A 22,134-nucleotide genomic window follows, 5' to 3' on the forward strand; every position below is an offset into this window, starting at 1 on the left:
TAGAGATCACAAGCAGGCAGAGAGAGAGAGAGGAGGAAACAGGCTTCCCGCTGAGCAGAGAGCCCGATGTGGGGCTTGATCCCAGGACTCTGGGATCATGACCTGAGCCGAAGGCAGAGGCTTTAACCCACTGAGCCACCCAGGTGCCCCGAAGGGGTACCTTTTAGATTTATTTGTGTTCTCTATACCTTTTTTATGTTAGGTTAATTTTAACTATCTCTTAGTTTCTTCTTCCTAGTTTTTTTTTTTTTTTTTTTTTTTTTACTTTTTTAAAAAGATTTTATTTATTTATTTGATAGAGAGAAAGACATAGGGAAAGAGGGAACACAAGCAGGGGGAGTGGGAGAGGAAGAAGCAGGCTTCCTGTCAAGCAGGGAACCCCGTGTGGGGCTCCAACCTAGGGCCTTGGGATCATGACCTGAGCTGAAGGCAGCTGCTTAACTGACTGAATCACCCAGGTTCCCCCTTCCTCGCTTATTTTGATATATTTTGTTTCTTCTCTTACTTATTTTTTACAGAGTGTTTTTCTCCCTTGCCTTTAAAAAAAAAAATTAAAATTCTTAGAGCCATAAATTTACTTGTGAATATAAATTTTGCTGGATCACATGGGTTTTAATTATTTTTATTCTATTTTTTGTTATAGCTTACCACATAAAGCATAATTTCCCTTTTTATTTCCTATATGATCCAAATATTATCAAGTTTCATCTCACAATTTTTACAGAAAGAAATTGTAATTTTTTCTTAATTTTTGAGGTACATATCTCTGAAATAACTTAAAACTTTCATTATGACCATGTTTAGGATCAGTCGTGGTAATTAACTTAGGAAAAAAATACCTCTTTTTTGTTAGAGGATTACAAGGTATCTTTTAAAAATCATATTTATTGATAATATAATTAAATTTGTTATTTTCTTCTTTCCAACTGTATTTGTCCATTCTAGAAGGTATGCTGAAATTACTCAGTATATTTGTATTTTTAAAAATAAATTTATTAAAGTTCTAATAAGTTTTACTTTATTGCCTGCTATGTTGTTTGGTATACAGTTTTTAGCTCTTACAATTTAATCATAAACTGTATATTTTATAATTGTATAACATTTTTCTTTATCCTGGTAAGTACTTTTGACCTTAAAATTAAACTGTGACTGATACATGTTTCTTTGCAGTAATCTGAAAACAAAATATTCTTTTCCCCCAAAAGATGCTAATTGCTCTCTCTGTTGGCTTCTTGACCTTGAAGAGATGAGACCTTTAGAGTACTTTTATTTTCTGCCTCTCTTTCTTTTTCCCCTTATCCTCTTCTTCCTCATGAGATCTTGGAAGTATTTTTACTTCTGCCTACCTTCATCGCACCTGTCTGCAACTCTTTTACTTTGAATAGTTTAGAAATGTATTGAAATGTTTTTATGATATAGTCGATTGTTTCAAGAGTCTTTATCATATAAGTTAATCTGTTCCTAGACATTTGGTTATTATTTAAATGTGTATTATATAATATAAACTGAAAGTTTCATTGATTACAATATTACTCTTCTTTTTCATCTTCCCTGTTACCACATCTCTTTTTCTGGTTTGTTTTTTCTTAGTTAGAACCCTTTTTCAGTTATTTTTCTTAACTGGGGTTAACTGAGAAAATATACTCTGAATTTTTGCATGTTTGCAGTTTTTTAAATATATCAAAATGAAAGCTTGGTTGGCACAGGATTCTTTCATCTCTGTTGTCTGTGAATGTTCCTTAACTCTGTTTTTTAAATTATTTTTTAAAAGATTTATTTATTTTAGAGAGAAAGAGCATGCATGCCAGGGGAGACAGCAATAGTGGGTAAGGGAGAGAATCTCCAGCAGACTCCCCACAAGCACAGAGCCTGAGAGGTGGGGGGCTTGATTTCATGACCTGAGATTACAACCTGAGCCTAAATCAAGAGTCAGACACTTACTAGACTGAACTACCCAGGCGCCCCTCTCTTTAAAGTACAAGCAATGAGGCCAATGAGGAGCTGATTTTTTTTTTAAGATTATTTATTTATTTGACAGGCAGAGATTACAAGTAGGCAGAGAGGCAGGCAGAGAGAGAGAGAGGAGGAAGCAGGCTTCCTGCCAAGCAGAGAGCCTGATGCGGGGCTCGATCCCAGAACCCTGGGATCATGACCTGAGCTGAAGGCAGAGGCTTTAACCCACTGAGCCACCCAGGTGCCCCTAGGAGCTGATTCTTTAACCTTTATAGGTTACTTGCTTTTTAGAGCTGGGTGCTTGCTTTTTTTTTTTTTTTTTTAAAGTTCAGATTTCTTTTATTTTTTTAAGGTTTTTTTTTTTAATATAGTTGACACACAATATTACATTAGTTTCAGGTGTACAACATTGTGATTCAACATCTCTAAATGTTATGCTGCGCTCACCACAAGTGTAGCTACCATCTGTCTCCACGCAATGCTTTTGAAGTATCATTGACTATATCCCACATGCTGTACCTTTTATTCCTATGACTTATTTATTCCATAACAGGGAGCCTCTATCTCCTCTTTTTCTTTACCCATTTTGCTCATCCCCCACCTCCCTTCCCTCTGGAAACCATCAGTGTATTTTCTGTATTTATAGGTCTGATTCTGCTTTTTGTTTGTTTCTTTATTTTTTAGATTCCATTTATGAGTGAAATTGTGTGGTGTTTATCTTTCTCAATCTGATTAATGTCTGACTCTCAGGGTCCATCCTCGTGGTCCCAGATCCCATTCTTCTTTATGGCTGAGTAATATTACATTCAAGTAAATATATGCTACATCTTTATCCATTCATCTGTCAGTGGACACTTAGGTTGCTTCCGTATTTTGGCTTTTGTAAGTAATGCTGCAATAAATATAGGGGTGCATATATAGTTTTGCTTTTCTGTTTACATTTTCATTGGTAAATACCCAGTAGTGGAATTACTGGATTATAAGGTATTTCTATTTTTAATTTTTTTGAGAAACCTCCATATTGTTTTCCATAATGGCTACACTATTTTACATTCTCACCAGCAACACAAGAAGGTTTCATTTTCTCCACATCTTTGTCAATACTTGTTATTTTCTATTTTTTTTAACGCCTCCCCCCTTTTTTAAGATTTATTTATTTATTTGACAGAGAGAGTACACATGCGTGGGGATGGGGGGTGCAGAGGAAGAGGAAGTCTGATGCAGGGCTTGTTCTCAGGACCGTGAGATCATGACCTGAGTCGAAACCAAGAGATGCTTAACTAAGCCACGCAGGCACCCCTGATAATGGCCTTTCTAATGGCTGTGATTTTTAATTTTTATTTAAAACTCATGTAAGTAAGTTTTAATATTTATTAAACTCGTTTTTGAAACAGTTTTTTAAAAAATCTGTCAATTAAGGGGCACCTGGGTGGCTTAGTGGGTTAAGCCTCTGCCTTAGGCTCAGGTCATGATCTCGGGGTCCTGGGATCGAGCCCCGTGTCAGGCTCTTTGCTCAGCAGGGAGCCTGCTTCCTCCTCTCTCTGTGCCTGCCTCTCTGCCTGCTTGTGATCTTTCTGTCAAATAAATAAATAAAATATTTTTTTAAAAATCTGTCAATTAAAAAAAAATGTGTCTCCTCTGCGGTAAGGCTTTGTGACATTGAGCCTGAGAGTAGAGAACCATAGCACCACCTTACTTGCTTGCTCTTCTGTCCTTAGAATATTTTAGTTCTGTTGAATATTTAAGTCTGTTTATATCCATAATGTAAATAACATAAACTCAGTGATTTGTAGTTACACAATTCTGTATCAGTGACTTAATCTCAGTTTCCTCACCTGTGAAATGAAGGTTTTGGTAATTTACTTCCTAGATTGTTTGATTCAGTTGTACCATAGTCCTCACATTTGCAGTATAAAGGTCAGGATTACTATGAGGCATTTATCAGCCTTCCACATATTGTGGAAGTCTTCCCTTTCTAGCCCATGTATTTCTCATGCATATATGTAAAAGGCTGGCCACATAGGTCTACTTAATCCCTAAACATACCTCATCATCTCCTTTAACTGTTCCTTCTCCCTGGAATCTTTTCTTCCACTGATTCTCACCTTCCTTCACACCTTGGTTTGGTGGAAGTCTTATTCTGATCTTCAGATAACAGCTGAGATCTCACTTTAAGAAGTCTTCCCAGTTCTTTGTAGCCTAAATTAATCTCTAAATTGTTACTCTCATAAACCTTGTATTTTCAGTCTTATCATATTATGCATTTTATTATACAGGTGTGTGTGTGTGTGTGTAATTTTTATTTGACTTTCTTCTATAGTTTAATATGCTCCTACACTGCTGGGACCATATCTTACTCTTATTATGAGTTTGTGCCTATATCAGGGCAAGTAGATATTTATATGTTTTAACTGAATTTGAGCAAGAGTGAGAAATTTATATTGGCCAGTAATCAGTTTTGTGGTTTAGTTTTGATATTTTTGGAATCAGCAACACTTTCAGTAGATTTTCCTTGTGCTTTATATCTACCTTTTTATAGGAACAGGTATTTCTTAAGTCAGCAAGAAAATTAACTACAACAGGAACTTCATTAAAGCTATAATTTAGGATATGCAAATGTGAAAGGTTTCTAACTTTACCCTGTACATTTCGCATATATCATTAGTCACTGTTAGACACTTTGGTCTTGCTTAATATAATTCAGTGCTGAATGTGTTTTTTAATGTGAGAGTTCTGACATCAACATTTTTAACTTTTGTGTAATTTATAATCTTAACTTTGAATTAATGGAAATTGTTGCTTCTATAGATTGTGGTTTGAAACTGCTAATAAGTTCAGTCAGTAATACATGGTCTTCAGTTCCTAAGCTGTGAGTAGTAGATTTCATTTTTTTGTTAAAATCCATGTATGAATTGAAAGGGGTCAAAGGGTCTGAATGGTGAATAAAGCAGTAGAATACTAATCAGAAGACAGAAGTACTGAACTCACTCTATTATTAACTTACACTGTGTTCAGTAATCTAAAGTAACATGGACACTAATCTCCCTTTTAAATTGGTAATAATAGTCCCTGCTTCTTGATAGCTTGTGAAGTGCTTTCATCACCATTTTTAAAAAAAAAATGTTTTAACTTCTTGTAGCTCTTTGAAGTAGTTATTGATCATCCCTATTTTATAGATGTAGAAATTAGGACAGAGTAAATAAGTTACTCAAGATATTAAGTACTAATATACTTGGAAGTAGACCCCAGAATTTACCCCACAGTTAAGACTTTTAGCTGTAGTCATTTTGTGGTGTGTTTTTTTGCTTATAGGGTGCTGCATAAGTGCACTGATAACTATTATCAAACAGTTTTCTGTTCATCTTAAAAGTACAAGGTAATTTTAAAAACATGATTAGCTTATGTTGACTGTTAATATCTTTTAGTTATATAGTTAAAATTTTTAATCAACATTTGATTAATGAGTATTTCTGAATTTTTGTCTTTATTCTACAGAATGGTTAATAACGCTGATCATCTCTAGGAAGGATATTGATTCACCTCATGTAAAGTATGCTCAGTTCCTTTCCAGTGGTGTAAGTATCTCGTCCATTTCTTAATTTTTATCTTCCCAATTGTGTTTAATACAGTGAAGAAATCGGTATGATTACAATCCAAAAAATGACAGCAGGGATTCGTAGAGTTGAAAGAATTTTTTCATAATCATAGTGGAAAGGAATAAATTTTCAAATCTATGAACTTTCCCTTTTACCATTTATTTCCAACTTTGATGTCTGACATATTCAATTCTAACATAAAACTACTAATTATGTCAAACTGCTTATTAATAGGTTAGAAACTTACAACATAGGGGCACCTGGGTGGCTCAGATGGTTAAGCATCTGCTTTCAGCTGAGGTCATGATCCCGGGGTCCTCGGATGGAGCCCAGTTGAGCCCGAGTCAGGCTGTCCGCTCAGCGGGGAATCTGCTTCTCCCTCTGCTTGTCCATCCCCCATCCCTGCTCATATTCACTCTCTTTCTTTCTCAAATGAATAAATAAAATCTTTAAAGAAAAAAGAAACTTACAGAATAGATGGCTAGCTACTGTTAGATTCCTTGTGACAGGCAGAATATTAGAAGCATGTTACCTTAACCCTGCCTTTGTGTGCAAACTCCTAAGCACCTTGGCCATTTTCCTTTACCTCCTGGAAATAATAATGTAGTTAAGCCTATTAGCTAATGTCGTTGGTAGCCTTTCTTTGGAGTCAGGCAAAAAATACAGATGGAGATGGTGGTATTATGTTGAGAGTTTTTTGTGCTAGGATATGAACTGTAACCACTAGTTCGTATTAAATAGGCCTCTGAATAAAAGTATTCCGGGAATTTCAGATATTAGAGAAGATAAAGTATCTATTAGCTCATTAAGTGCATCTTTAGAGTCTAATGCAGAGTGCCTTTAGCATAAGTATTTTCTAAAATTTGGTGCTATGTTTCGATTGAATTCCTTCCATTTTGTTTGACAGTTCTATAATCCGGTAAGTAGACATTAACATAGATTTTCTTTATTATTTGGGTTTCTCATTAAAGTCTTTCTCTCTCAAGAAAAAAAAAATTTTTTTTTCCCTCTCTCACTGACTATCATGTATCAAAAAGTCTCTGGAATTAGGCCCAGGTGATGTGAACGGTAGCCTGAATTTCTACTAAATAGCTGTATCCTTGGGAAATGGCAAGACACTGCATGCTTTGGGCCTTAGTTTCCTTTTTTTTTTTTCTTAATGATGCACTTGCTAATGGCTATTTTTAATAGCCATTAGAATGTAAGCATCATGAGGCCAGGAGTTTTTGCCTGATCTGTTCCTTGTTGCACCCTTTTTGCCAAGTACATGAATATACATAGCGTATATTCAGTAAATGTTAGTTGAATGAATGACTTTCTCTAAATGGTGTCCAGTTTTCTGATTCCACACCTACTTTATATTTCCCCCTATAAACTTGCATATTTTGACTCGGATTTTTTTTTTCCCTGAACATGTGTAAGGTGGCTACAAGAAGAAAATTTCAGTCTTAATCAGTGTTAAAAATAACTGTTATAAAGGGTGATTGGCACATTGGAACATAATCTCATTTTTCTCAAAGTCTTTTTATTATGAAAAGAACATCTTATATTGCTGTTTGTAGTCATAACCTCTATTCTTTTGTTTTAGTCAGTTCTCCTATTGGTTTGAATTACAGAATCATCTTACATACTGTCGAGCTCAGTCCCCAGTAAATCTTCATTTCTTATTCTCACTTCTTATCATTTTTAAGCTTTAAGACTCCCACTCTTTTGATGGTAATAATAATTGTGGAAGAGGTTAATGTACCATAAATAGTAAGAAGAGCCCAAGTACATCTTTAGTTGATGAATATTATGATTAACTCTAGAATGTGTTAAATCATCATGCAGTAAATACCAAGTATGTGAAACAAAACTAACTTATGAGTAGGTCATATTTTGCCTAGTCATTCTAGATAAAAAGATAGCAAAGAGAATCAAGCTGAAGAAAATGCTAAACGCAGTTATTTTAATAAGATCTTAGTAACTATTAATGCTTTGCAAGTAAGGTAGTAATGTCATTTTTGCACAGGTAATTTCAAGATTAATTATATGTAAATGCTTTAACCTTCTTTGCTCTATATGTTTGTAAAATTTAGTTTTAGTAAGTGTTCTGGACCAGATGCCAATCTAAGAAGGGTTTAGGTACAAATCCAAGTAGGGATAAAATTGATTGTAAGATAGGTTTACTATTATGGTCCAATAGTATGGTCTTTTGTAATATCAGTTTATGAACTGAGCCATAATTCCTGAATTTAATTGTTCTTTTATGCTTTAAACATTGGCTGTGTTACTGCAGTATCAAAATTCTTCTCACATCATTTTCAATTATTGTTGGCCTGAGTCTGCATTCAGATTAGTGATTTGAAGTGAAAGATGTTCTTTATCCTGTGAACAGTTCTTGTGCTATCTAAGAAAATTAATTGTTTTTACATGTTATCTTTTTCTGTTATAAAAGAATTGCTGGTATCATGGACTTAGATGACCTTTGTATGTCATTTACTGCCATAATTTCAGGATTACATACTTAAACTAGGTAAGTTATGAGAAACAAAGTGTAGAAATGAGAGGCTGTACCTTTGTTTATGTTAATGCACATGGAGATACTATTCTTGATATCCAAGAAAACTTCTAATCTTGGCATTTTCTCAGTGAAATATAGTACATTCAACATCATATGAGTGATTTGATCTTGGTCATTATGCCATTATCATTCTGCTCTGTAGTGATCATACATTCCATCTTAGTAATTGTAGATCTTTTTACATGAGATATATCTTTGTACTAGGGACCTCTCTTGGTGCAAGGCACAAACATCCAATTTAAACAAGTGTAGCAGGGGCACCTGGGTGGCTCAGTGGGTTAAGCCTCTGCCTTCGGCTCAGGTCATGATCTCAGGGTCCTGGGATCAAGCCCCACATCGGTCTCTCTGCTCAGCAGGGAGCCTGCTTCCCTTCGGCTCAGGTCATGATCTCAGGGTCCTGGGATCAAGCCCCACATCGGTCTCTCTGCTCAGCAGGGAGCCTGCTTCCCCCCGCCTCTCTACTTGCCTCTCTATCTACTTGTGATCTCTCTATATATATCAAATAAATAAAATCTTTAAAAAAAATAAAATAAACAAGTGTAGCATAAGGGGAAATTTATGCTTTTACATAACATAGTAAGAAGGACAGAGATGTGGCAGGGACTCGGGAATTATTAGAACAAAGAGTATGAACACTGCAGAGCTTTCTCCTTTGTTTGTTTGTTTTTGCTTTCTCCTTTGTTCTGCATTTCCTACCATGTCTGCTTTATTCTCCTACAAAGTCACTTCTTTCACGTGGTGAGGAACCTGTTAGACTAATATCTTTCTGCAACTGAGCACGGTTATAGTGACTATCCATTTTCTTTCTGATCTAACCTAAATATTTTAAGGAGGGCAAGGCTTGACTTCCTTGTGTACCCATCCTTTTGGCCAGAAGGTGGGGTATTACTAGTGGCAATACCAAGAACATATGGTTGGAAACAGTGAGACACTCTAGACAGAAAAAATAATACATATGTTCTGTTATCTCCTTTTAGGGCTTTTGAAATAAAAGTATTTCCCATCGTGAATCTGAAATGACATAAAATACTAACTTGTTCCAGATACTGTGGAATCATTAGTTTTGATAGTTATAATACAAGCTTAGGATGGTACTTTTCAATAACAGGTTAAATTCATATAAAATTTATTTTAGTTTTATGCTATCAGAGTGCTGCTCCATACGGAAAAAGTTTAAGGAATTATATACAGGTACTACCTGCTCTGATATAATTGGATAGGAAAATAAATAGGAAAAAAACCAGCTTTGATTTTTTTTTTTTTTTGGTCCATATGATAAAAACAGTTTATGAAGTCTCATTTAAACTAAGGTCAGGGGCACCTGGGAGGCTCAGTGGGTTAAAGACTCTGCCTTTGGCTCAGGTCATGATCCCAGGGTCCTGGGATCGAGCCCCACATGGGGCTCTCTGCTCAGCAGGGAGCCTGCTTCCTCCTCTCTCTCAGCCTGCCTCTCTGCCTACTTGTGATCTCTTAAAAAAACAAAAAACAAAAAAAAAACTAAGGTCAGTTTATGAAGTATTTTGAAAACATTAAGACTGAAGTTAGCAAAGGACAGATCTACTTTATTCACAAGGGCAAAGAATAATGTTTAGAAACCTCAACTTAACAAGTCAGTAAATTCAGGGGTAAATTATTTCAATTACTAAAGGGATTGGGCAGTTACATTTATTTATTTTTTAATTTTTTAAAAGATTTTAAACATTTATTTATTTGAGAGGGTGTGTGTGTCACAAGCAGGGGGAGGGGCAGAGGGAGAGAGGGAGGAGACAAGCAGACTAACCCCTGAGCAGGGAGCCCAGTGTGGGGCTTGATCCCGGATCCCTGGGATCATGACGTGAGGCAAAGCTAGACACTTAAGTGACTGAGCCACCCAGGTACCTCTGTTTTTTAATTTCTAATATTAATTCCAGTATAGTTAACATTCAGTGTTGTATTAGTTTCATATACACAATATAGTGATTCACCAATTCTATATACTACTTAGTGCTCATCAGGCTGTGTACTCTTAATCGCCTTCACCTATTTCACCCATCCCTCACCCACCTCCCCTCTGGTAGTTTTTCTCTATAGTGGAGTCTGTTTTTTTGTTTGTCTCTTTTGTTCTTTGTGCATTTGTTTTGTTCCTTAAATTCCACATGAGTGAAATCATGGTATTTTTCTTTCTCTGACTTTTTTCACTTAGCGTTATACTCTAGTTCTATCGATGTGGTTGCAAATGGCAAAATTTCATTATTTTTGTCACTAATACTCCTCTCTCTCTCTATGTGTGTGTGTGTGTGTGTGTGTGTATGTGTGTGTGTGTGTATACATACCACATCTTCTTTATCTACTCATCTAACAGTGGACGCTTAGGTTGCTTCCATAATTTGACTATTGTAAATAATGCTGCAGTAAACATAGGGCTACATCTATCTTTTGGAATTAGTGTTTTCATTTTCTTTGGGTAAATACCCGTAGTGGAATTACTGAATTATAGGGTAGTTCTATTTTTAATTTTTTGAGGAGCCTCCATACTATTTTCCACTGTGGCTGCACCAGTTTGCATTCTCACCAATGGTGCACACAGATTCCTTTTTCTCCACATCCTCACCAATACTTCTTGTTTCTTGTATTTTTGATGTTAGCCATTCTGATAGGTGTGAATTGACATCTCACTGTAGTTTTGATTTGCATTTCTGTGGTGATGAGTGATGTGGAACATCTTTTCATGTGTCTGTTGGCCATCTGTATGTGTTTAGAAAAATATATGTTCAAGTCCTCTGCCCATTTTTAAATTGGATTATTTGGGGGTTTGTTATTAAGTTGTGTAAATTATTTATATATTTTGGATACTGACCCTTTATGGAGTATATCATTTGCAAATCTCTTCTCCCATTCAGTAGGTTATCTTTTAGTTTTGTTTCTTTTGCTGTGCAGAAGCTTTTTATTTTGATATAGTCCCAATTGTTTATTTTTGCTTTTGTTTCCTCTAACTTAGGAGATATATCCAGAAAGATGTTGTTATGGCCAATGTCAGAGACACTACTGTCTGTGCTCTCTTCCACGACTTTTATGGTTTCAGGTCTCACATTTAGGTCCTTAATCCATTTTGAGTTTACTTTTGTGTTTGGTATAAGAAAGTGGTCCAGTTTCACTCTTTTGCATGTAAAGTTGCTCAGTTTTCCCAACACCATTTGTTGAAGTGATTTTTTTTTCCTATTGCATATTCTTGTCTCCTTTGCCAAAGATTAATTAACCATGTAATCATGGGTTTATTTCTGGGCTTTCTATTCTGCTCTATTGATCTCTGTGTTTATTTCTGTGCCAGTATTGTACTGTTTTGATTACTGGTGGTTTGTAGTGTATCTTGAAGTCTGGGGTTATAATACTTCCAGTTTGGTTCTTCTTTTTCAAGATTGTTTTGGCTATTTGAGTCTTTCATGGTTCCACACAAATTTTAGGATTATTTGCTCTAGTTTTGTGAAAAATGCTGTTAGTATTTTATTAGGGATTGCATTAAATCTGTAGATTGCTTTGGTCAGTAAGGACATTTTAACAGTGTTGGGTCTCACAATCTGTGAGCATGGAATATGTTTCCATTTGTTTTTGTCATTTAGCATCTGCTTTTAAAGAGAAGTTCCTAGAATTCGAATTTAGTATATTACTAAGCACTGATAGAGCAGACACATGGCTAAAGATTGTAACAGAAACTAAAATATTAAGTGTCTCTTATAAGCCCCTTGGAAAATGTTCACATAGCTTTTACAACAAACTTTATTTAAGCCTAATATACCTCCTGAAAAATGCACAAATCAGTAGTCAGTGCTTGGTGGATGTTCACAATGAATATACCAGTGTAATATAACTAACGTAGAACACGGAATATTACCAGCACTGCATAGCATTTTAATAATAGATCATTTATGTTAAACCAGGTGTATTGTTCTTTTGAAATGGGTCAGGAGAAAAAAATGAATTATTCTGGTTGCAGTTTTCTCTTCTCTCCCAATTAGATGATGATATATTAGGGAGGGGGATATATTAAGCTAACAAGTAGTAAAGTATAATTGTAATAGGCAAAGAATTTTAAGATTTATGTATTAGTTTGAGTTAGAGAGAGTATAAATTCATGTGCCGAGAGGGGGCAGAGGGAGAGAATCTTCAAGCAGACTCCTTGTTGAACCGGGAGACTGACATGGGACTTAACCCCACAACCCATGAGATCATGACCTGAGCCAAAACCAAGAGTCAGATGTTTAAATGACTGAGCCATCCAGGTGCCCCATAGCCAAAACATTTAGAATAGCTAATGACTGGAAACATTCCATGTGTCTAAAATAGGATGGATAAACAAACATGTAGTATATTCCTATAATGAAGTAGTACTCAGTAATAAAATGGAACAAACTACTGATACACACTCCATTGGACATGAATCTCAAAAACTTTATGCTGAGTGAAAAGAGTACATAGAAATTCCCTTTATATAAATTTTTAGAACAGGGAAAACTAATGTGTGGTGGGAAAAATCTGAGCTGGGTTCCTTGGGAGAGAAGGGGCCAAGGATTAACTGGGAACAGGATACTTCTTGGGATGGTAGTAATATTCTGTATTTTCATAGGCATTTTCACAAGTTATATATTTCTTTTTTACAGCATGTACTTCTCAAGAACTCATAGAATGGTAAACATAAGATTTGTGTATTTTCTTTTATGTAAATTTTACCTCAAAAGAAAAAAACCTACAAATACTGAGTTCTAGTTAATAAAATGCATGTGGAAGTGTTTAGGAGGGAGTATACAGATGTCTGTACCTCATTTTAAAATGCATAAAAATAAGATGAATATAGGTATGGATACATAAGGGAAGGGGTAGTTAACAATATAAAGCAAGTAAAATGTTAATAGTAAAACAATAGTATGTGACTGTTGACTGCAAATTTCTTTTAGTTTTTGTGTATGTTTAATGTTTTTCATTATAAAATGTTGGAGGCAAAAAACCCAGGCAATCAAGAAAGAATGTAAAAATCATGAAAATAGGACTTGTATCATGGATAGTTTGCCACAGTGAGTATTGGAAGAAAGGATATGTGACCTATGACCACAAATGGCTTGCAACATGTTATCTGTGGTCCACAAAATGTGTTTGTTTTTATTTTTAATTAGCCTGTCTCTAAAAGTGGAGATCTCACATAAAAATTCTAGATTTTTGCCTGCTCATTTTTAGAAGGATTTGAAAGGCAACACAATCAGTGGAATAGAATAGACAATCCAAAGGTAGATAGAGATTTGTGTGAAAATTCTGTATATGAAAAAGGTTGTATTTCAGATTAGAGGAGAAGAGATGTATTACTCAGTAAAGCCACCTATGCAATTTGTGGAAAAAATTAAAGCCCAAATCTTTTCACACTCATTAAGTAAATATAAATTCCAGATGGAGCAAAGATTTAAATTAAAAAAAACCTATTTCTAGGACCTCGAGTCCATCAGTAGAGCAATTTTATCCAAGTGGTTTTAATTGGAGACAATAGCCTATATCCCAAATCATAGGATTCTAGTAAGTCCTGCTATATATTGGAAAACAGAATAATATATGCTTTTGTAGTCAGTAAGATCTAGGTTTAAATCTTTTTTCTACTCTAAATCAGATTTTTTGCAATGTACAGAACCACTCAGACTTTGTTTCTTCAATGATCAGTCAACTAATATGAGTTTTAAAAGTCTGCTTTAGGGAGTTGTGAGGATCAGATGAAATTACATTCATGAAACTCCTGCCCAATACTTGCCTAGAAGTGAATGTTCAGTAAATTTTTAGTATAGAGGGATGAAGAAACAGACTTCGAACAGCTGTGGAGAACTGACCCAGAACTGATGTTTACATGTAAATGATGAGAAAATTCCTTCCATTACCAAATATTTATTAAGAACTTACTGTATGCCATGCATCCTCTTGGCACTTGAACTATAAAAATAAAAATCTTTTAAAAAAATCTTAAATTAGGAAGGTCAGGTTTTATAAGAAAGGAATTCAAGTAGTGAGAATTTTTAAATTTGATAATTTGCTTAAAATTAATATTGTTATAATGCTGACATTTTCTGGCATGCTAGCTTCTTGTGTTAGTTAAAGGAAACGTGATATGGAAGCAATTTCCCAAGAAAAATGAATAGTTTGGCTACAACCATGAAAGATCCATTTCTCAGGATAACTATTAAGAGAGAATGCATTACAGAGATGAGATACTAAATGAAATTGCTAAGTGGTGGGTGAAATGGTACTTAGTAAGTTTTTTTATGTACCTTCTTTTCCATTTAAATTTTTTTGCTGTTATTAGTATTTGCCTGGGCTTACCTTACCAAGTCATTTGTTTACACTAAATGAAGATAACAGACTTCCTAGGTTAGTTTTGCTGATATTTAGTAAAACTAGATAATATAAAGTGCTTTTGCAACAACTTTTCATTAATGGTACTCTACTGTAGAGTAATGAATTTGAGATGGAACCATCTATGAGTAGTCACAATTAGGCTAGGATTAAAAGTGTATGTATCTAATCTGCTGCTTTGGGATTATTGCCATAACTGAAATTTTGGTTCAGATATTTACAAAATTGAGGAAAGTATAAATTTAATGCCATATGCAATTGGGTTTTGGGGCGCCTGGGTGGCTCAGTGGGTTAAGCCTCTGCCTTTGGCTCAGGTCATGATCTCAGGGTCCTGGGATCAAGCCCCGCATCAGGCTCTCTGCTCAGCAGGGAGCCTGCTTCCACCTCTCTCTCTGCCTGCCTCTCTGCTTGTGATCGCTCGCTCTCTCGCTCTCTCTCTCTGTCAAATAAATAAATAAAATATTTAAAAAAAAAAAGAAATTGGGTTTTATGTTACACCTAATGTCCATCTGCTAATAAACTCAGTAACTATACCAGTTTGCCATGACAAAAACATTTTAGCATGGAGTGATAATAACTGTTATTATAATTATTATAATAATAATGTGTTAATCATTTTCAGTAAAGACATTGATGTCGAAATATTTTGCATCTTCTCCTGAGCATTCTCTATAATGATATGTTCTTTGGTACATGCTGTAAATAAAAGGATTTTTTTTTTTTTTTTTTTTAGTTTGCTGGAAACCATGTCTCACTATACAGATGAACCCAGATTTACCATAGAGCAGATAGATCTGCTTCAGCGCCTTCGGCGTACTGGAATGACTAAACATGAAATTCTCCATGCCTTGGAAACTTTGGACCGTCTTGATCAAGAGCATAGTGACAAGTTTGGAAGAAGGTCCAGCTATGGAGGAAGTTCTTATGGGAATAGTACCAACAATGTTCCAGCATCTTCCTCCACAGCTACAGCTTCCACACAGACACAGCATTCTGGGATGTCCCCATCTCCTAGCAACAGTTATGATACCTCCCCACAGCCTTGCACTACCAATCAAAATGGGAGGGAGAATAACGAGCGATTATCCACATCCAATGGAAAGATGTCACCCACTCGATACCATGCAAACAGCATGGGTCAGAGGTCATACAGTTTTGAAGCCTCAGAAGAGGACCTAGATGTAGATGATAAAGTGGAGGAATTAATGAGGTTAGTTCTTTTGCTTACTCAGAGTCCCCAAAATGTGTGTGTTCTTAGATTGGTTTTGAGTAATATACTGTATTTCAGCTACTTACCTGTAAGAACTATGATTTCCTCCTCCTCCTGCTGGAGGTGAAAGAAAATATTTTCAAGTTTTATGATTTTAATTCAAATTTTGTCTTCTCTACCATAGTCCTTTCTCTATGCTGCCTGATAAACCTTTTCCATTCTGTTTATCGAAGCAGAAGTTAACCTTCTCTTTATAGTACTAATTGCTAACATCTGAACTTCCTGAATTGCTCACACATTCCAGTCCTTAGAGTTTTGAGAGAAAAGATGATTTTACCATGATACAGAATTTGTACAGTTTTTCACTCTAACATACCACAATAAAGTAATTTTGAGCACCTATTATATAAAAAGTTATGCTCTTTGGAAGAAAAATAAACATGGTTTCTATCCCCAAGAAGCTAAATTTCTAATTTAATAGATACCACATATATATATATAGATATATATATATCTGTGTGTGTGTGTGTGTGTGTGTATACACACATACACAGAGTTCTAATTTAATATATGCCATACACACACACTCACACACGTATGTATATATATTATGTATTACAAGGTAAGTGTAAGCCTTTGTTGTTTTAAACACTGAGGAAAGAAGTCCACTTTCAAAAAAGATAATTAGGAGAGGCGTCTGGAACACTGTGAGGCCAGTAAGCATGTGTTTTATTTGAATGTTGTGTTTCCAGGATCTAGAATTGTCCTTGGCACATGGTAAAGGTTTAATATGTTAAGTGAATGGATGAATTTGAGCTAAATCTAAAAGGATAGCTTTCATTTTGAAATATAGGAACTTTATTTAAAGTTAAAGGAATAGTAAAAGGTAGAGAAGGCAAGGCATGTTCAGTTTTATAAAGGTTGCATGAGCTCTAGACTGTGGTAATAAGAATATTATTTTAGGATGCAGTACAGGTTTGGGAAGATTTGCGTTCCACACAGGTAGTTTATGTTTAATTTGTTTGGAATTAAGGATTTTTTACAGGTCTGTAGGAATAGACATCATAAAAGTATTGTTTTCAATAGATTGTCACTACTGTAGTAGGAGGAAAGCCTGCAGATAGATTAGTTACAGTAGATAAAGAAGTTGTAGCACCAATTTGCCAAAATAAAGTTAAAACCTGTAATGATGAGTTATAATTCTTCCTAAGGCTTTTAAGACTGAAAACGGTATAATGGTGACTTAATATTGGATATGGAAGATCTATTCTCTAGTACCACAGTGGTAAACTCTTTTAAATAAACTGTCCCAATTTATTTTTAGGGTAGCACTGCCTTGTATGGAATTGTGAACTAAATGGACTCTTCCATCTAGATTCCAGTGTAATTCCTGTAATGAATGGTTTCATAGGGCAGCCATAGAACCCTGTTATTTAAACTTTTAAAACTTAAAATGTAAGGGATTAATTTGGTTTTGAATTCATTTTCACTTGTTAAAACAGCTGGCCAAAATTAACATGAATTTAACATGTGTATCATTGTCGTGATTGAGACGAAGAACCATTGCGTCAAGTAGAAGTTACTTAAGTCATTGAAATATAACAAGGTTAGCTTTTAATTATCCTTAGTAGAGAGGGTATCAATAATAAAATTTATATTGTTGCTGTCATTGATCAGTTTTAATAATCTTTTAACACAACAATTAATTCCCAAATGTATATAAGACTACCACAAAATTTGGGGAAACTTTCTTGTTAACAAAAGGCTCTGAATATTGGCCAAGGTCTAAAACTTGACTGCAAGGGTCTAAAAACTTAACTGTTAGCTCTTACATTGGCATAATGTTATAATACAACTGTGTTCTCAAAATAGAAAACCTATTTAGCAGTGACTAGGATTTGTAGTTAAATCCCACAGTTAACACACATTCAAGTTTTATCATTAAATATATGTTTTTGCATTGAATTTACTGCCACTTATTGCATAGTTGCTTTTATCTTTACCCTATTTGCTTCTTTCTATGAACTGCTACTTTGGTTCTGTAATCATCTAAGGGTCTCATTGAACCTTCTGACTCTCTGTAGTTCTCTGCCATTGTGTCCTCACCCACACCTGCACTCCTCCTTTATGCCTACCTCTTATTTTTCTCAAGTTTGACATAATAATGATCGTTAGGTCAGAGGGAGAAGTTTATTGCATGGTTGTTCTCACTTTTAATCATTATAACCATGCTGTGTATGAGGTACAATGTAGAAATTGAGATTCATTAATTTTAAAGTAGCCCAAGAAAATTTAAAGTGGTAGAGCCTGAATTCTAACCCATGTCTTTATTACCATGTCTGTGGTATCTGTTGCCTCTGTAAATAAGTTTTTCATGTCTGTAGATTTCAGTAAGATTTTAAGAACAGTGGATGATGTAACACAAGTGGAAGTTGTGAATGACTTAATGGGCTGCTCCTCCCTCCCTCTACCCACCCTCATGATATTTGCCACTTCAGATCAGTTACTAACCAAATGAATTTTTATTTGGTAGAATGTTAGAGAAATTTTTGAGCAGTGAATCTGAGTATCCTGTGCCACACAGGGCTGTACTGTCCTTGCTAATCACTCAACACTATGAAATTGTAGTGGATTAGATTTGGTGGGCTCTAAGTGGGGAGAATGGGTATCTAAATGCCTTTCTGCCTCCTTTTCTAGATAATAATATATAATTCACATCTTGCATGCTCACATTTCCCAGCCTCTATAACTCAATCATAAGTATTTTTCAAATCACATAACCCATTGAGTTCATAGACTTAACACCTAAAAATTTCAAGGTACACAAAGGAAATTTTTTGTAGAAATTAACTTTTAACTGTATACCTGATAGACTTGTTAAGAAAGAATCAGAAAGAAAGAAACTGCTACTTTTCCCATTTTTTAATTGATCGGGGTGAAAAAAAAAACTAGATAGTGAGTTCTCAACAATTTATTGAATATATAACATTTTAGGAAGGACTTTAAGCGAAAAGCTAGAATGAAAAACCCATATACATATTAGTATTTTTAAATTGCATCTATTAACATATGTATTTGTATGTCAGTATATATATATATACATTTGTTAATATTATAGTGTAGATCTGTTCTTTCATATATATATATTATAAAATAACAATTGAAATGAGGCTTATCAAGAATTCATAAACAATGCCATATATTAAGTTGTTATTCTTAACTACCCATGTACTAAATTTTATGACTGTGTTTGTATTTTATATATAAGATGCAGGACTTTATTCCAAGTGCTCAACTGTATCCCTAACGATAGGTGATTTAGGATATTTATTTCCTAAATTCAGTTACTATGTTGTGTATACATTAGAGTAGCTTTCCTTTTAAAGTTATCTTTTAAAAGTTTAAAGTATGCTTTATCTCCCTGTAGAAATCAAAGGGAGGAGATTCTTATTCAAAAGTTAAAGAATCTGTATGTAATTGTATTTTCCCATCTGTTGATATAGTCTGTCCTTGTAGGTATTGCTCCATCTCTGGAAGTCATTGAGATAGATGGCTACTTTAAGGAATCCTAAAGAATGTGTAGTATATATCAACTGAGAAAATATGGAAGATCTTAAAGCATACAACTTTTAAACATGTAGTCTTTAATAGTCTTTGTTCCGGAAATGGAAGGATTGCCATTTTGAGCTAGCACAAATAACTTTCCATTCTGATTTAGGAAGCTTAAACATATTTGAGATTAAGAATGTAAGAGCTGTTTTATAAATTATCTAGATCAGGTTTGCCATTTTACAACCTTTTATCATCAACTTCAAATTTGTTCATTCATTGAGCAAATTAAGCTCTCTTATATGCAAACCCCCTGATGAATAAGACACGATCTTTGTGCTGAAAGACTTCACAGGCTAGTAGGAGCGATAAGACCAGATCAGGAATAACTATAATGTAGAATAGCATGTAACATATTAGCATGTGAGTAGTATAATTGAAATGATAAAGTTAGCTGTTGGAAGAAAGAGATCTTTTTCAGTTGTGAGGATCAGGAAGAACTTCTCTGACTAGATGACAGTTATATTGTGTCTTAAAGAAAGGGTGATTCTACAAAGAGGCATTACTGGTTAATTCATTTGGATGTTAAGAAAGGTCTGTAGATAACAATGGAAAGTTTAGCAAGTTATAAAATTAATGGTAGTGGAGAGTGGAAGGAAGAATTTTATCCTCGTGTGGAAAGCACCCAGATAGAAGAATTCAGTGTGGCTGTGATTTGGAAAAGGTGGTAGGAGGAGATGACATAGATTTGAAGCGGTTTGATGCAAGTAGACTGGTAGCTCATCTTGGAAGTAAGCAGTGGAGTCAAAGAAAAAATCAACTTGTGTTTCACTCTAATTTCATAAGACTTGAGAAATACAAATCATGAAGAATGTGAAATTTTGTAAGTGAATTGTGATGAGTGTTGGGTGATTAAAATAAAAACTTGAAAAATCAGTTCTCAAAAAAAGAAGTGAAGAAAAGGGATTCGTTCTTTTTAAAGAGGATGAAAATTTTCAGACAAAGGGAGAAAGCAAGCAGTAGGAGAGTATATGAAAATTAAATTTGGAGTAAACAAAGGAATTTTCATACCAAGAAACTGGTCATTTCACAGAGTTGCTATGTGGACAGTAGGAGAGGCAGCTTGTTAAGACTAAATAAGGGGGGATATTTGAAAGTTTAAAGAACAAGTTAACCTATAGAATGGAGATCTTTGAAATACACAAGAGAATAGGACACAAGTGAAAGTTGAATACTATTACTATTTTGAAAATGCAGGTTCCCCCCACTATCTGAAAGCTTGAGTTATGCCACTTCACTTTCAGGAAAGAGCTCCATTAGTACCTGTTTTCACTAACTGAAAGGAATGAAGGGGATTTTTACTTTTACAAAAAAAATGCTGTTACCATACTAATGTAGGTCTTCTATAAAAGCAGAGTGGCATAATGTAAACTTTTCGAAAGCAGGGGATACCTGTACCTAGTGAAAATAACTAGACCAGGGCATCTAGGTGGTTCAGTGGGTTAAGCTGCCGCCTTCCGCTCAGGTCATGATCCCAGGGTCCTAAGATCAAGCCCTACATCCGGCTCTCTGCTCAGCGGGGAAGCTGCTTCCTCCTCTCTCTCTCTGCCTGCCTCTCTGCCTACTTGTGATCTCTCTCTCTGTCAAATAAATAAATAAAATCTTTTTTTAAAAGAAAGAAAATAACTAGATGACACATCACTGCTTGTGTCTAAATTGACTTCATAGAAATGTTTCCATGGTGCCTTAAAGTACCTCATGCAGATGTTTACTTCAGTCATAGGTAGTGACAGCAGATCATTTGTTTCTTCTTTACCTGAGATTCTTTCTGGTGTTTTATAAAATAATAATCATTGTTTATTGAATGCTTTTGCAATTTCAAAAATTTTTACATTGAAGAATTTTTTATTTTATATATTATACACAAATACATATATACACATTTAATACTATATTTCATTTAAATTTAATTTCAGTGTGTGGAGAAAAATTTCAAGAGTCTTGTGATGAGGGTTTTAATGTTCTCATTTTACTAGATGATGAAACCAGGGTCCAGCTATATTAAGTGACTTGCCCAAGCATAACCTTATTTTTTAAGTCTTGAGTTTTTCTTAGATTTGAAAAAGCTTCTCTCTGGTAAAACAGTTGACAAAAGAGGTTTTGTTACTATTTTTTTAACTCATTGTGGGTACTTACAAACTTGCCAAGTAAATCTAAAAATATAGTCTATGAGAGGGTAAGTGAATTGCTGCTGTTTTGCAGACTTTTTGAAATTCCTTCTGTCTTACTGCAGTCCTTGATAATATCGTACTGCAAGGCTGTGAATAATTCACAAACTGGATATTTTCTATTGGAATAATTGAGTGTTATCTTCTTTTTATGATTTAGTGTCTACTCTAGGTGAATTCGGTTTAAAATAAATTGATTTAAATTCCAATTTAAATCAGTAGTCAAGCAAATAGCATTTAATCATTTTCCCCACAAAAAGCACATTTTTAGTTTAACCTAATAAATATTCTCTTTTGTGTATGTGTGTATATGTTAGTCACCATATAGTACGTCATTAGTTTTTGATGTAGTGTTCCATGATTCACTATTTACTTATAACGCCCAGTGCTCCACGCAATCCATGCCCTCCTTTATACCCATCACTAGGCACACCCATCCCCCCTTCTAAAACCCTCTGTTTGTTTTCCGGAGTCTATAGTCTCCCACTCTGATTTCTCCTCCTTCATTTTTCGCTTCTCTTAATATCCTCCATGCTATTCTCTCTTAAACTCAGTTTTCACTTTCTTAGGTGGATATTCTATATATTTCAATGCAGTACTTTATTTAAAATTTTTCAGATTAATTTTGAAGTTAGAAACTAAACGATTTAGTTGTTTTATTTACATAAGGCAAAT

The 22,134-nt window shown here is 34.7% G+C and overlaps 1 protein-coding gene across 12 annotated transcripts in view; it reads left to right on the forward strand.

The window, feature by feature from the left end:
- Window positions 1-22,134, forward strand: part of HMBOX1 (homeobox containing 1) — a 205,299-nt gene that overhangs the window by 73,382 nt on the left and 109,783 nt on the right. For 11 of the 12 annotated variants that reach the window (XM_045989231.1, XM_045989258.1, XM_045989266.1 and 8 more), the window contains exons 2-3: window positions 5,449-5,528; window positions 15,206-15,682. In XM_045989231.1, the coding sequence (XP_045845187.1) occupies window positions 5,506-5,528; window positions 15,206-15,682 (500 nt within the window). In that variant the 5' untranslated portion in view covers window positions 5,449-5,505. Of the gene's footprint in view, window positions 1-5,308; window positions 5,330-5,448; window positions 5,529-15,205; window positions 15,683-22,134 lie in introns of those variants that run through there. The other variant, XM_045989240.1, reaches the window with a different exon arrangement.

This window comes from Meles meles, chromosome 2, assembly GCF_922984935.1.
Source record: "Meles meles chromosome 2, mMelMel3.1 paternal haplotype, whole genome shotgun sequence".
NCBI lineage: Eukaryota > Metazoa > Chordata > Mammalia > Carnivora > Mustelidae > Meles > Meles meles.